This window comes from Linepithema humile, chromosome 1, assembly GCF_040581485.1.
Source record: "Linepithema humile isolate Giens D197 chromosome 1, Lhum_UNIL_v1.0, whole genome shotgun sequence".
Lineage (NCBI taxonomy): Eukaryota > Metazoa > Arthropoda > Insecta > Hymenoptera > Formicidae > Linepithema > Linepithema humile.
Genome location: NC_090128.1, coordinates 2,087,982 through 2,104,022, shown reverse-complemented (window position 1 = coordinate 2,104,022; position 16,041 = coordinate 2,087,982). Strand labels below are relative to the sequence as shown.

Below are 16,041 nucleotides of genomic sequence, written 5' to 3'. Positions count from 1 at the left end.
TCATCCTCTCGCCGCGCGGAGACTCAACCGTGCATTCTTCCGTTGTGAGGAGTAAGTAACAATCGAATTGTCAAGTAACTTTATGTGACTTTATTCTAAATAAAAAGGCCTATATATTTTGTCGATAAATTTAAAAAAAAAACCATATACAAAATTGGAAATATTACAGTGTTAAGAATTAACATGATTTATAATTCGGCAATTCGGCTCTCAATGCGATTAGATGTACTACGGATTTCAGAGAAGCGTTTGAGATTTCGTGAAATTTTTTTTTAGCGCAGCACGCGCAACGATGTCGCGGCGTCAGTGTCTTTCGTGGCGATGTCAGAGAACGTTCGCGAGAGACCGGCGTGTATCACGTTGACTTGGCGACCGTGGTGCTTCCTGCGCACGTGGGCGCGTATGTTGGACGACTTCTTCGAGTTGTACTGACAGTAGGGACAGCCGTACCGCGGCAGTTGTCCGCACTCGTACTTTAAGTGCGAGTAGAGATTGTTCTTCCGGCTGAAGATACTCGGGCACTGCGGGCAAGGAAACCTGCCCATCTTCGGATTGGATGGCATCACGAAGCCGCGTATCAGATCTGCAAGAAAACGTTCGGAACTCGTCAGAGTTCGTCTCGAGTGTCCGCAAGCGATATCGATAGCAAAGTCGCGGCGTAACAGAATAGCAGAAAGTGGTGCAAGAGATACGAGGGGAACATTTCGCGAAGAAACGGATTCAGTCTCGTGATACGTCTTCGACTGCTGCGTCGATCAAAATCCACGGAGCTCGAGTCAACGCGCATCTTCCTTGTAGCGCGCAATAAAAACCACACGCAAATGCAATCAGAACTCAATGTATTTACGAACAAAAAATTATACGATACACATGCTACAATGTATGTAAACGGTGCATGCTGAAAAAGAACTTAAATTTTATATAGGTTTTGATCTACAATTGAAGATCGAACATGGCCTTTAATTTTGATCTCAATCAGTCGACAATTGACAAAACTGATGAAATTCAGCTCGCGTTCATATCAATCACATAAACTTCGTGGCCGTTGTGAACGCTGCGAATGTGCGCGCGCACATTCGAGGTTTTCTTCGAGACGTAGGCGCAATAAGGACACTTGAACCTAGGCAACTGCCCGCATTCGTAGTTCAGATGCTTCTGCAGATTGTACTTGCGATTGAAGACGCTGCTGCACTTCGGACAGGGAAACCGGACCTCATGCTGTAGCGCACGAAGATACTCCGCATGCCGCCTCGAGACGCGATTGTCCAAGATATTCCGCTCAAAAGGTAAGATCTTGTCTGCAAGCAGAAGAGAGGAATGCAAAGCGCGACGAACAGTCCACCGATGAGCGACATGTTCTCGATAAGCCAGTCACCCGGAGAGACCAGAGGAAAAATGTTAGATAGGATGGTTAGATAAGCGATCAGAGAAGAATTGTATGCTTACCAATAAAATTGAAACGCAGAGCCTATTCCATGGAATATCTAATACGAAAAATTCATTTTACATGTAAACACTTGTCTACGAGTCGTTTCGCGGCAGTTTAGAACTATCGTTTCATTAAAACAAATTGTTTGCAGACACATTATCTTATGCCATTCGAAAGTTGCGATTGGATTCACGTTTGACATCATAATCGGCGAATAATGGCACCGAAGAATGTGCCGCGCTAATTAAATTTCCGCTTTGATAAGATATATTACATATATAATATGTATGTATATTTTTATATATGTACATACTTATGCATATACATACATATATATGTCTTATCTCCGTTAGTTTCGTAATTAGAAAATAAAATATTGCATTTATTTTTCCAATAATCAGATTTCGGTGTTCTTTGAATTCGGCGTTTGATTGAATTTCACGAAATTTCTTAACGAAACATAAACAGTGCCGTTTTTGTGTACATTTCGTATGTGCCATAGTATTTTTAAAAAGTTTGTTAATATTGAAGTGCAATAAGGGCACATGTAGCGTGGTAATTTGCTGCATTCGAATTTCAGATGATACTGCAGGCGTAGCTCCGTGTCGAAGTAGCTCGCGCAATTCCCGCAGCGGATAATGTATTCGGATTTTACGTTGCTGAGGCAGTCGTCCGATTTGTGGAGCGCGCTAAAACCTGAAAACGAAAACTAGTGTTAGAAAATTCGCATTAAGATTTTCTTTTCTCCGATTATTATTATTTAGCCAAAATCCAGGGTCGGCGAGAATGTAACGAGTGAACTGTGCTATAATTTTTTTACAAACAAGGAAGAATAAAATATTTCGAATTATAAAAATTTCTTCACATACTTTTAGACACTTCAACTTACTGCATTAAGTCGCGTAAAGACATCATCGTACAATTGTCGTCTTTGTTATCGTCCACGATTAAGTTAAATTGTACTTGCGATTACAGTAATAATACAAACAAAACAATACGACTAAAACATAATTCAATGTGCACAAACATCAAAATGTCATCGCACTGATAGCGTTGTATATATTTATTTGATTAAAAAGACAGAATTTATTTGTGTGTACAATATTCGATGTTTTAGAAGACACGAGTCATTCGAAAATAATATATTCATGCAGGATTCTTCAGGAATCGTCAGAAAGTGCTTCGGGTTGAGTAGATCTTTTTAAAAATGAAATTTTATTTTAAAATATTTCATAACAAATTTTAAGAAAATGTAAATAGACTTGTGCACACAAAAAAAACTTATAGCTTAATAATTCTCAATTGATTTATCTTGATTATTCTTAATCCTCTTGCTCGTTTCTCGGAGGAGAAATTTTAATGAATTATTCATTCATAAATTAATTTGTGTACATTGTTCATAAATATCTCACGATAAATAATTTTGCCTGTTGTAAATCTTTAATCATAAAAAAAAAATCAATTTCTATTCGTAGCATAATACTTTCCACTTGGGCTAATCATTGTTAACATAATTCTGCTTTTCAAATAAAATTCAAAAAAAATTCATCCGTGAAAAAATTAATACAATAATTATAAGAATAATATGCAACTTTTATATAACTTTCTTCTGAAAAATTTTTTTAAATTAAATAGAAAAAAAAAACTAAATTGTTCATAAAAATACTTGTTCTATGCCTATTATTGTTACATATGAATCTCTTTCTTCTTTGGTGTGAGAAATCTTGTAAATTTCTCGAGATATAGTTAAATCACAAGTTAAATCACAAGTTAAATCACAATTATTACTTAAACAGCGGATTTAACAAATTGCACTACTAAACCGAATAATACACAAATGTTAAATTTTAACTTTAAATTTAAATTAATTATGCTCAATTAAATTAATTTAAATTAATTAATTAAAACATTAACATCTCAAAGCAGGTACTAAAGTTCAACTGTGAAAATCCAATATAAACCATTTCACGCAAAAATATCAAACGTCTACTCGCTTATGCAAAAAGCGAGTCATCGCTTCAAGTCGCAACGATAATGTCGATTGCACAAAGAATTTTGGTATAAATCTCTCTGCAGTTTTCTTCTATTTCGCTTGCACTTTCAGTAACGCACTCTCGACAGCTTGTAGATGTCGATAATCTGCAGCTTCTTATCTTTATGCATCCGTCGTACGTGCACATACATATTCGACGAGAACTTGGCCGTCTTCGTGCAATACGGGCACTGATAGCGCGGCTCCTTGCCGCACTGGAACTGGCAGTGCGTCTTCATGTCGGAGAGCCTGGTGTAACCGCTGTTACACCTGGGACAATGGAACTTCTTCCTCGCGGTCGAGGTTTGCGCGACGACGTTGTCGGGCCAGCGGGTCGCCGCGGCGATCGACGCTACGGCGGTTTCCTGACGGCGCGACGAGTCGACGTAGAGATACGAATTTTCTTTCGCCTTCTTCGCAGCATTAAGGCCGTCTCTTCGCGGTTGATAGGTCTCCGCGGCCATGCCGGCCCCGGGGATCGCCTCGGGATGTACGTAAGACGAGTGCATCTGTCCGTAAAGCGGATCTAGAAAAAAATCGAATTTCGGACAGCAGTTAGTGGCGGGGTGTGTCACACCAGTCAATCTATGTCATCGGATAGAGAAACATTTTCGTCCATGCTCTTCGGTTATCTACACAATCGACTCACAGAATCTCGCGCATACATAAAGATTACGTACTACAAAAATTATAAGGATTAATAAGTGAAGGTTCGCCCGTTGTATTCTCCTTTCAAGTACATCTGGAAGTAATTACATGAGATGTTAGACAACATTGCTTATTTATTCGTAGAGTACAATTTTGTCCGCAAATGTACAACTGAACACATGATCGATGGTAACGCATACTTCATGTAACGTTTAATATAGAGAGATGTCCTCAAATTCTTTTCACAAATTATATTAAGGCTTCCGTTAAAAGTAAATCCGAAGTAAAAATATTTTCGTGATTTTATAATCGACAAGATTGACGTGAAACTTTGTGATCTTTTAAAATCTCGATAATATTAGGACCAATGTTCATTCATTTTCATTTACACTTTCATTCCGTTCCTCGAACGGAAAATGTCATTGAAGAGTCGCGGCCTGCTTGTTCAAGTCTACTATGTATATCGGATAGTCGCCGTGCATGCTGCGTACGTGCGCGTACATGTTCGACGACACCTTCGCTCGTTTACGACAGTACGGGCATTCGAACTTCGGCTCCTGCCCGCACTGGAACCGCACGTGCTTCTTCATGTCGCCTAGGTACTTGTAGCTGTTGCCGCACTTGGGACACCGAAACCGCCGCTGTCCGTCGTCACGGTGCTGCTGCTTCCCCGCGTTCTCGGCGTACCAATCGGAGCCGAAGGTGCTGGAGTCGGACGTGAGCTGAACGGAGTCCACGAAACTGTCGATGTAAGCCTGCGACGAGGAAGCTGCGGCGTGAAGGAGGTGCTGGTCCAACGACATCGCGCCGGAATAGTCGGAACTCTGCTTCTCCTGATATTGAATAATTCCTGAAAAAAGAACGACCCCCACGAGGATAAACCGCGATGAACTACTACACTTTGTCCATTGACATAGATAACATAGGAATGATCGCGCATCGCTTCCTACACGCATTCGACATTAAATGTGTGCCGGTCACTAACAGTCTATTTGAACGTGGAAATCATATTTTTTTTTCAATTTTAGAATATCAGATGAAAATGGAGATGGCATTAATCAAGATTTTAATTGAATTATTAATATTAATTTATTGAATATAATTACTGAATACATCTGTCGCAAGTGCAATATAAATATTTGTAGAAATCAGTAATATGTATATAATAATAACACAAAATGAAATGACATATCCGATACACATATACATATATACACATTACTCATAAATTGCACAGCTTCCAGTTGAAAATCTGTTATTTTCTGTACCACTTTCATATGTAAAACAAACCGATGAAATTTCAAAATCATATTTGCTTATAATTTTATAATCGTGCGGGAAATCTCATAATTTCGCATTTTGTGACTCTGTTCGTTTCTTCACAAATTGAATCGATCTTTTCTTAATAAAAATTTAACTGTCGATTATTATCTCAAGTTCGAATCTCCAATCAAATTTCTGTTAACGCCGCGCTTAATTCAAATCAATAACATTTTGTTACGTCGTAACTGTTGAAGCTTAATTCGGTCATATTCTCAATGAGTTGCAATTATTACCATTTCCAAAATTATCCTCAAATTTTTATCCAAAAAAAATTATAAAGTAGTGATTTAGATAAACGAAAAACTACGCACAAATTCTCAGTGATCATACAAGATACAAGTGTCAGATATAAAACAGAGTTCTTTGAAATAGAATAAAGCATGTAAATAAAAAAATTTTAATAACCAATGTCTGATATAACGCGTGTAATAAAATAAATGTGCATAATGTTAATAACAACATAAAGCTTGGACAAAGTGAAAATTTTGGCGTAAAAAAACCAATGATATAATGACAGAAATTCCAACAATTACAGGTAACTTTTCGCCATTTCTTTCCGTATCATAGTCGCACCTGTCGTACAGAAAAAAATTAGATACGATTAATTCACAAAAAAACTTCAAATGGAATTTATTAACTTATAGAATTGTAAAACACATTTTTTTACATTATGCAAAGTTTTTATTTCTTCCTTTATAAAAAAATGAATGGAAACTGAATGAAAACTAACATTATATATTACCGCTCATTTCATGAAAGAAACAAAAAGTCCGCTACTTATTATGATAATTTATCATTAAATTCCCTTTTTCATAAAGAAATTTGCAATAAAAACACAAAATACAAAAGTTAAATATAAACTTATAAACTCCAATAAATATAGAGAGAAAAATAAAAAACAATACTTTTCTTATAGATATTAGACGAAAAAGTATGAGAGGTAATATGATAATAAGAACGATTGCGAAAGATTTTGGAATAATAAAAGAAATATTCGAAGGAAAATCATTTTATACGATCTAATCCGAGTCGGCGCTGGAGTCGGTTATAAAAAGTTCGTCCTGTGATTCCTCCTTTATTTTCGTTTCTTTCTCGCTACGTATTTTTTTGCAATATGTCATTTTGTGCCGATTCGTCACGTATGATCCTTTCATAAGTACGCCGCAATCCGGACACGTGACTGTCTGCCGACACTCGTTTTTCTCATGATATCTCAAGCTTTTCATCTCCTTGAAGGTACGGCAGCAGGTCGGGCATCGATACCTGCCGGCTTCCTTATTGGCCGTGGACTCTGGATTCCTCACGCAATGGTTCTTAACGTGCCTTGTAACATGACGGTCTGAACTGTAAATCTCCTTGCAATACGGGCACTTGCGCCCCGTTTCTTTCAGGTTTGATTGAAGTTTTATCTTGTCACTTTTCGAGGACATCCACGGCGAAGAGTTATCGCTAGTTTCGGTCTGGCTATCGTCGCTTAAATTGATACATATTTTGGCCTGTTTAGAATTTTTCTTGCCGGTACTCGTTGAGGCGTCATTTTGCGAATTATTCATTTCAACCATGTCTATGCTGGAGCTTCTCGTACTTCTTGTGCTGCTTCTCGTACTTCTTGTGCTTCTTCTTGTGCTTCTTGTGTTTCTTATGACTGCGAGTGTTCTTTTCTTCTTCGGCGTTTCTTCCTCTGTAACACGATGGCAAATATATATTTTAAAAAGAGAACGCCAATAAAGGTATTTAAATGTATCACTGACAGACAGTCGAGAATTTTCTTTGTTACGGAAAGCAGAAAATTGTCGTAGTCGATCGGCGATAACGTAACAAAAGACAAAAACTAAAAAGAGACAGAAACTAAAATTGCATGCAAGCCCATTGTAGCCATTGATGTAAAATATCGTAAGCAAAAGAAGATGTCGACACCGGGATGAGTTTTAAGGAGAGCAAAACGGTTTGCTGCGGGAATATTTAATATCGTATAAATTCATGTTTAACAGTACGCGCTCATATGATGAATCAGATATTATTCAGTACAAAACACGAATACAAAAAATATCAATTTAAAAATCTTCCGAATCCATTGACATTAATTCTTCTTATGCAACGTCATTTTTTTTTTTTTTTTTTCTATCAACGATCTTCGCAAAGCGCGTTGTCAAACGTACGTTCCAATAAATCTGAAAGCAAAAAAAAGCGCATCAGCAAAAAAGTATCATCGTTAAACAAGATCTAAAAGCGAAAAAAGAAATTTTTAAACAAGAATTCGAAAGAATGTCAAACAAACAGAACGTCTTCCTTAAATGTGAAACAGAAATGCAACGACGCTGATCAAATGTAGCTCCTGTAAACTCTTAAGTGCCTAATTAAATGGGATGAAAGAAAAATTAATTCTTGTTTTGTAAATATTCCGAGTATAATTTATGCACATATTTCGCCGTATCACAATAAATCTTCGACTTGGTATTTGGTTGCTCTACAAATGCGCCATCGTAAAGGCAACGCGCACTGCACTTCGATCGGTCTATCGATAAAAATTTCAGTTGCGCGATATTCGCGAAGCATCAACGCAAAACACATCACGCATCAGTCTCTAGCATTTGTCGATTAGAAAACTCAGATCAGTCTGTGTATATCGTTTTGGACATCGAGGGAAGATCGCGGGGAAGAACGCGCGCGGCGGTTTCGGAAATCTTCAGTGCCAACGTCCGATTCAGGGCACATTAACAGAGTTGGAAGTTGCACGCGGGTTTCTGCCGATGCCTCCGCAGGCTGCTGCTGTGCAGGAACGTTTTGCCGCAAACGTTGCACTTCTGCGTGCGGCCGCACTCGTGCCGCACGTGATAAATGAGATGCGACTGCTTGGAGTAACAGGCGCCGCACTGCGTGCAGGAGAACGGCCTGATCCTCTGCAGCAGATGACAGGTGGACCTGGGGTTCCCGTAGCAGGAGCTCTTCTGATGACTTCTCAGGTGGCCGGACTGCGTGAAGCCCTTGCCGCAATACTTGCAACTGTACTTTCTCTTCACGCCTTCGCCGCGCGTTAAATTGTTCGCGCCTAGCGCCAGCTCTGCAACACGATTATCGATCCGTCAGTCGATCGCGTTCCAATCTTGAAACGAGCAAATATAAAAAAAAAAAAGGAAAGATAATGAAAAGCGATTTTCATTACAACATGTGAGATGGCAACGCAATTCGGAAAAATATATATATATATATATATCACAAAACGCACAATGCTTAGCTAAATTGATGGATGGTCAATATTATATTAATTTATTTTTCATGTTAACATTTACTTTAAAAAAATACATTAAATAAATAATGTTCGATACAAAAATAAACGCGATAAAAGTTACGACTTACGTACCGAACAAATCGAACGGTTATTCATTTATATCTAAATGATATCCTAGGCGAAAGATCAATGAGACAGAAGACTAACAGAAAATTAGCATTGACAAATACGCATTCTCATTTACATCCAACGCAATCTTCGGATACACGCATACAGAATCAATAATCCGATTAAATTCACGTGGATTTTACAACAGTTAACGTTTCGAGAAGTTCCTACTTAAATGTAACGCACGATCGTCTGTGTCTGCGCAAGCTGTTCGATTTGTAAAGAAGTCTTCGAGTATGAGAATTTCGACTTCGACGCGTGACGATACTCGGGTTGACTGATGTGTGAAATTACATCCAAACAAAATATTAAAAAATAAAATATAATTAAATATATTAAAAATATTTAAAAAATAGTTTAAAAAATCGCAAATCATAATTTTAATTTACAATTAGCAATAAACATAAAAGAAAACTGTAAAAAAAATTTGCACATTGCACATTGTACCCTTCAAACAAAAATTATAAAAAAATAAAAATTTTACAATATCATGATTAACAAAGCTTTGCATATTGCACATTGCACCCTTCAAACAAAAATTACAAAAAAATAAAATTTTATAATATCATAATTAGCGACAAACAACTTAGCATATTAAAATTAGCGGGAAAAAAACAAAAGAAACTTTTGTACTATGTTCTAAAAAACATAAAGAATTAAAAAAAAAACAGTTTAATAAATCTTGTCTTAAAATTGAAACAAAACTTAAAATTGTATTCAAGCAACTTAAAACTTTCAACGCTTCTTAATCAAATAAAATTTACGACAAGGCAAATTCTTTTGATGCCTGTTAAAACTGGCCCTATACGAAAATAATTTTCCGCAATATGGACAATGGTAATTCTTTCCACAATCATTATATCTATGCGAACGTAAAGTGCGCGGATTATGAAAGACTTTATAGCAATCACCGCAAACATATTGTTCTCGCTTGTTCCTAGAACTTGGCCCTAGAATTCCAAGAATTCCGATAGGTCTTCCGATATCTGAAATCAAAAAATACGTGAAAGTATCATTAAAATTTTATTATTACTACACATCTTCACTGCATATCTACATAGGGAATTATCGCTACGTATCTACATTGGGGAATTATATTGCAGCGTATACTCGCATTTAAACAAACTAATATGTTGTATGCAAAAACATAAAATTGTTCTTATATTCTTATATTCTCATATTACTCTCACCAATAAAACTTTTTTTCATACGTGAAATTGTTCCTCGTAATAATAAATGTACGGCAAACAAAGTATATGCATTTTATTTCTCCAACACATAAAAATTTAGCTGAAACATTGCATGTTAATTTACAAAAAATCCAAGAATGAACAAATACAGAATTAATACAACGAATCGGTAGCAAATGTGCGTTCTACTAAGCAGCGTCTTCGCAAGCAGTTGCTCTCGTTGAGATGCGATATCACAGTCAATCTGAAAAAAGAATAACGTGGTTAATTAAACGTATTGGCAATAGCAATACAATAATCTGCAACAAAAGATTTTCTGAGTAAAACAAAGTATAATTTTAGCCTAATAATATTGTCATAAATAATGCTTCTTATTCTTTAAAAAAACAATAGCTAAAAATTATTATAAAAATCAAAAAATTTATCTAATATTTTTCAATACATACTTACCAAGCGTTTTGTAAATATTGAATATTCTTGAAATTATTTACTTCTCGTGCAAGGCGGCTGACAGGACGAAATAAAGTAATACAATTTGAATATTCACATATTTATTTCATATGAAAAAATCGGGATTGCATTAAAAAAATATAAAGCACTAAAAAAATATATGCAATACGGACAAATATCTTTGATGTGCTTTTGTTCTCTTTTAAGAGAGTATATTTAGTATAAATAATTAACAGAACGATTGTATAAGTTTTTTATAATACTTCGATATCAAAAATCTTATAATTTTAAGCAGTCTTTAAGGCAATAGCACACACATAGATTCTTATTAAAATGTATACACCTCAAAAATGAGAAAGCAATATCTGTAATACATTTATAAATAAATATTAAAATCTCGCAATATCTACAAATAATAAAAAAGCTCAAATCTTTTCATAATATAAAACCTGAAAAATTACAATGTAACAAATAAGTGATATAAAATCTTTTTGCGGATCAAGCAACTTCAATCGTCGCTAAATCATCATTCATGTTTCGTCATAAAGTTGCGTCCTATTTTCTTCCCAAACAACGTCGATCAAAGTAAAAAATTTGCAAGTCTATTTGTCGTCTTCAATTATCAGGAAGAGATCTTCGCCTTTGTGCTTGCGTCTTATGTGCGTGTAGATGTTGGGCGGGTGCTTGCTCTTCAGCCCGCAATACGGGCATTGAAATTTGGGCTCGCGGCCGCACGCGGTGCGTAGATGCGTGTCCAGCGTGCGCTTGTTCTTGTAGCCCTGCGAGCACTTCGGGCATACGTAATTCTTGGACTCCATCATGTTCATGCTGCGCCGCTTTTCGATCGGAAAGGACGGATCCATGAAGCAGCCTCGCGTCAAATGGCGTTTTAGGTGACCTGTGGACGAGTACGGACAGTTGCAGAAATGGCAGCGATACTCGCCGATGGGTCTGTCAAGCGGCGACGCTGCAACAGACAAAGATGATGATTGAACGGGAGAGCGTTAACGATCGGCCGGGAGAGATCGTCGAGGTCTAACTACTAAATTCGCAAGAAAAGAAAACAGAAATGCAGGATAACAGAACACCCCTTGGTCCGCATGCTCACCTGAAAGTCGGTCCCTTGTGTATCGATTAGTATTTAATTAAAACACAGTTTGCTTGTTTCGCTTGTTAGATCCTGAAGAAGTCATTTCAGATATTTATTCCATTCTATTGGAACGAAGAGCTACGCAGTGTAGATTTATCTGTAGAATTCTATTGTGTGCGACAAAGTATCAGCAAGAAAAAACTTAACTATATTTAAATTTTAAATTAATCTTAAAGGTTTTTTACTCAAGTGGTTAATTTTTATTACTAGAATTATTCTATAATTAATTTATTGCGTAATAATTACTTTTATAAAAATATATTTAATCATCGGGTCACAATGCATCAGTAGCAGTAAATGTGCGTAATATCTATTAGAAACAACATTTTTATTAACTTTTTGAACACATACTGAATACAATGTAATATAACAGAACACAATACTATTAAGAAAACTACATATTACTTTTGTTCTTATTTTAAATATGTCCAAGAAATTTTCTTTCAAGAAATAAGTAGTATTTTTTCAAACATTTCTTAAAAATTACAATATTCAAATACGCCTCTTTATGTAGCAAATATTCGATGACAGAATATTTACTTATAAATTAAAAAAAAACAAATTACAAGTAAATATGTAATTCGCAAAAACATTATTATTTTTTTATTATTAATTAATACATAATATATATTAACGATAAGAAACATTGAACAAAAAGAACGCGTACAAATATAATAATATATATAAATATAATATACGCGTACAATATCAAAGATTTATTAATGTTGCATATAAAATATTCAAATAAAATATTTCGAATATTCTTAACACAAAATATAAATAATTTTAGTAAGCAATAATAAATTGCAAATAGAAAAACGAATTAATTCTCAACTTTTCTACTCTGTCCATTTTCTATGACTAGCTAATTTTAACACAATTTTAGCTACAAGTAATTTTTTAAAAACCATTTTTGGTTTAATGAAAAATCAACATACGAGAATGCCAATAAAATATTTATTTGAGTATGTTGATATTAATTGCAATTTAATTCGATATTTCATAAATAACTGACGCGTGCTGCGAGACGTAAAGGCTAATCACTTCGAGCACTGTTCAACAAATGAGAACGTAACTATTTCACCGCTCTTGATCGAGTAACGAACAACAAATTTGATAAACGCACCGAGGCATATCGCAATTTCACGCGTCAAAAAACAAGTCCAAGATGAAATAAAATGCCTACAATTATTTGTCCGCCTCGAGATCGATTACGTAAATTTTGAGACCGTGATGCCTGTGCTTGATGTGGGAGTACATATTGGACCGTTGTTTCGTTCGGTAGCGACAGTACGGGCACTGGAACCTGGGACTCTTGCCGCACTCATACTTGAAGTGCCGCCACAGAGCGTTCCTCTGCTTGTAAACTTTGCCGCAGGCCTTGCAAACGTGGCCCTGCAACGGCTGCTGCGGAAATTGTTGCTGCTGTTGCTGCTGCTGCTCGCGATGCTGCTGCTCGGTGGACGTCTTCGGAAGAATAAAGATGGGAAAACTGAGCGATCGGGGAAAGGCCAGGGTGTTCCGCAGCGCCGAACAGTCATTCCAGTGTGCTGCAAGCAGGTGCGAAACGAAACAAACGTATGAATTTTGTGATCTGCGCGCAACGCACGTATCGCGATTTGCCGTCGTGACCGCCCGAGCATGCAGGGTCTCCGGTCCTTTTACGCGATCTTCCAGCGGACGGACAGGTACACTACGCTACGATTATCCACAACTATAAAACAACATGACAATCCCGGGATATGGATGACACTAAACAAAAGGGAGAGAGAATTTTTTAATTTGTCTAAAATAAATGACGGATAATTTTTTGCTTGAATAACATTCTTTGAATTAAAAAAACCTGCATTCGAATACAGAACTTGTGTACAAACTAACATCCTGAAGAAAAATCTTCAAACGTTGTGCATAGTCTTCAGTGAAGAATTGTGGCAAATATTTCTTTAGTATTTTTAATTAATTATCGCATCTTGAGAAAACGCTGTCTATTATTATTATTCGCTCGAATTTTTATAGTGAATACTGTTGCATCGAGACTTGTACAAATGCAATTTTCTCGTGCTTACGAAACGCTTTCATCTTCGAAAGGTGAAAATCTCTTCTAGAATATTTATGTATTAAATTTTTTAAAATGTAGGATAAACATTAAGTGAATTATAATTAAATTGTTTAGAGAAGTTGTAAATATTATTTATTATTTATTATTTATTATTTTCGTGATAACATAATTATGACATATTGATAATGAATCGTTGCTCTACAATCACACACACAAACATTCAGTCATGTCAAAAGCACGAAGTATAGCAATGCAAAGCAATTAGTTTGGGTAACGCATCGCATTAATTTATTCAAGTAGTGTCGAAATATAAAACATAATATCGATCAAGAATACACATTGTCTTTATTCCTATCTTAAATATCGTAAAGAAAAAAAATATCAAAAACAAATCCCTAAAAAATAGTTTCTTTGTTAGAATTTTTCTTAAAACAAATTTTTTTTAATATTTGACAGATAACAACAATTCTAATTTCGTTAACATTAATTTTGATGGTGTGTGAGCATAAATAAAGCTCGCGTCATAAAGATATTTTATTGATAATAAATGTTTCAAGCAATATAATTATATTACATAAATATTTCAAACATATGTTAACAGTACAAGTTATACAAAAATGTTTGATGCTTAAAGAATTCATGGGACAACCGACAAAATAAGTGAAATCATTATAATTCACTTCTCAATAATACAATAATAAAAATATCGAAAATTACAACATTGATTTTCAAAAGTATATTATAAATCTAAAATATCACATAGTAATTGCCATTTAATTGCCACAATATTGTCTGCAACTTTTCGAAATTACGCAATACATTTTATTTAATAAACGTTCAAGTTAGAAGCGGAATCATGTGGAACGTGACTACGTGATCGACGAAAACATCGAAGTCAGAATAAATCCTTCCACAGTACAGGTAGACTTCAACGTGTTCAGTTCGCAGATGTGTCAGCACACAAACGACTGATCCTTGCACTTCTTGCACGCTTGCCGTAACCGATGAGCGCATGAGTAACGACGCGTCTGTAATAAAACACAAAACGAAGTGACGTCAGTTTACTGAGAGAATCGCTTCAGCCCTGCAGATGTACCTCAGTGAACTGGGAGAGAAATGACGCGCGTGAGACTTGCACACCTGGATTTTCCAAAAAGAACCGATACAAATAAAAAATACAATTTTATTTTCTCATAAAATAAAATTTTGCAGAGCCTATTGTTAATCGCGGAATTTTTTAACAGACTCGTTCGAGAAAAAAAAAACTTATCGCTCTGCATTGCAAAACATAAAGCACGCTAGGCAACTTTAATTCCAGTAACTCGCGTAAAAGAACACATATTTTTATATAAGCACGAAAGAAATAATTAGAAAGACGAAAAAAAATCATCGTTTCTTGCTGTATTGTAATTTTTTCACTATACTTATATTCATTCATAGGTTTTCCCTTCGAATGCTTTTTGTAATTAAATCTTTGACAGATCTATTGTGCTTTATTTTAATTTTAATTACTAACAGTCAATACATTGTGTTAAGCACACACATCATAACTACACGATTACAATGACATAATTAAAAAATAAAAAATATATTATAATATTATTATTCCCACGATTCCGGAAATAAAAAAATTAATACAGATTACTAGAGTTACCTGAAAACCAATTATTGTCTCGAACGAATATTATAGCAATATCATAGCTGAAATAGTAATAATGTTATTAATAAAATTCTCATTATTTATAAACATTTTAACTACTAAATTATAATAATTTATTATTAATTTATAATAAATTGGCTTGTCAAAAAAAATTTTTATATGAAATTTATAGAAAACTTTATCATATAGTATTACAATATGCAATATTTAATATAAAAGCATATATATATGAAAATAAAATAAGTAAAAATAAAAAGCATACAAAAAATATAAAGTAAAAAGATAATAGATTAGGAAACGAATAAGATAGCAAAGAATTTGTTTAATGTAACTTTTTTATTGAAATGCCATAGAAATTTATAAATTCCGATAAGTAACAACGTGCGGAAATTATTTCCGATAATAACAGTAAATTACCCATGTCAATATCTTGGGTGGAAACCCTTGTATGCTCTTCCTATATATGTAAATTCGCGTAAATAACATATTTGCGCATAATTAATAGCCTCAAATGTAACATACGCACAAGAATCACTGTACATACACAACACACTTCTCTTTATATATAATCAACATATTTTAATTGTAAGAAATATAATCGAAAAAAATCGCATCCTTGCAATAAAACTCCCACAATTCAAAATATTAATTTTTCTTGAACCTTAATTATATGCACTCAATCTTCAAATAATTATTTATATAT

General features: G+C 34.9%; 1 protein-coding gene across 48 annotated transcripts in view; it reads right to left on the bottom strand.

Annotated features, from left to right (window-relative positions):
• Positions 1-16,041, bottom strand: part of lola (longitudinals lacking) — a 205,232-nt gene that overhangs the window by 165,073 nt on the left and 24,118 nt on the right. The window contains exons 7-8 of one of the 48 annotated variants that reach the window (XM_012370558.2): positions 9,741-9,815; positions 7,815-8,493 (exon numbers count right to left, since the gene is read on the bottom strand). The exons of 42 other annotated variants lie outside the window; for them this stretch is intronic. In XM_012370558.2, coding sequence (XP_012225981.1) covers positions 8,147-8,493; positions 9,741-9,815 — 422 coding nt within the window. In that variant the 3' untranslated portion in view covers positions 7,815-8,146. Of the gene's footprint in view, positions 1-2,625; positions 3,988-4,223; positions 4,960-6,037; positions 7,114-7,814; positions 8,494-9,740; positions 9,816-12,449; positions 13,170-16,041 lie in introns of those variants that run through there. 5 more of the 48 variants (XM_012370556.2, XM_012370557.2, XM_012370555.2 and 2 more) reach the window with 5 other exon arrangements.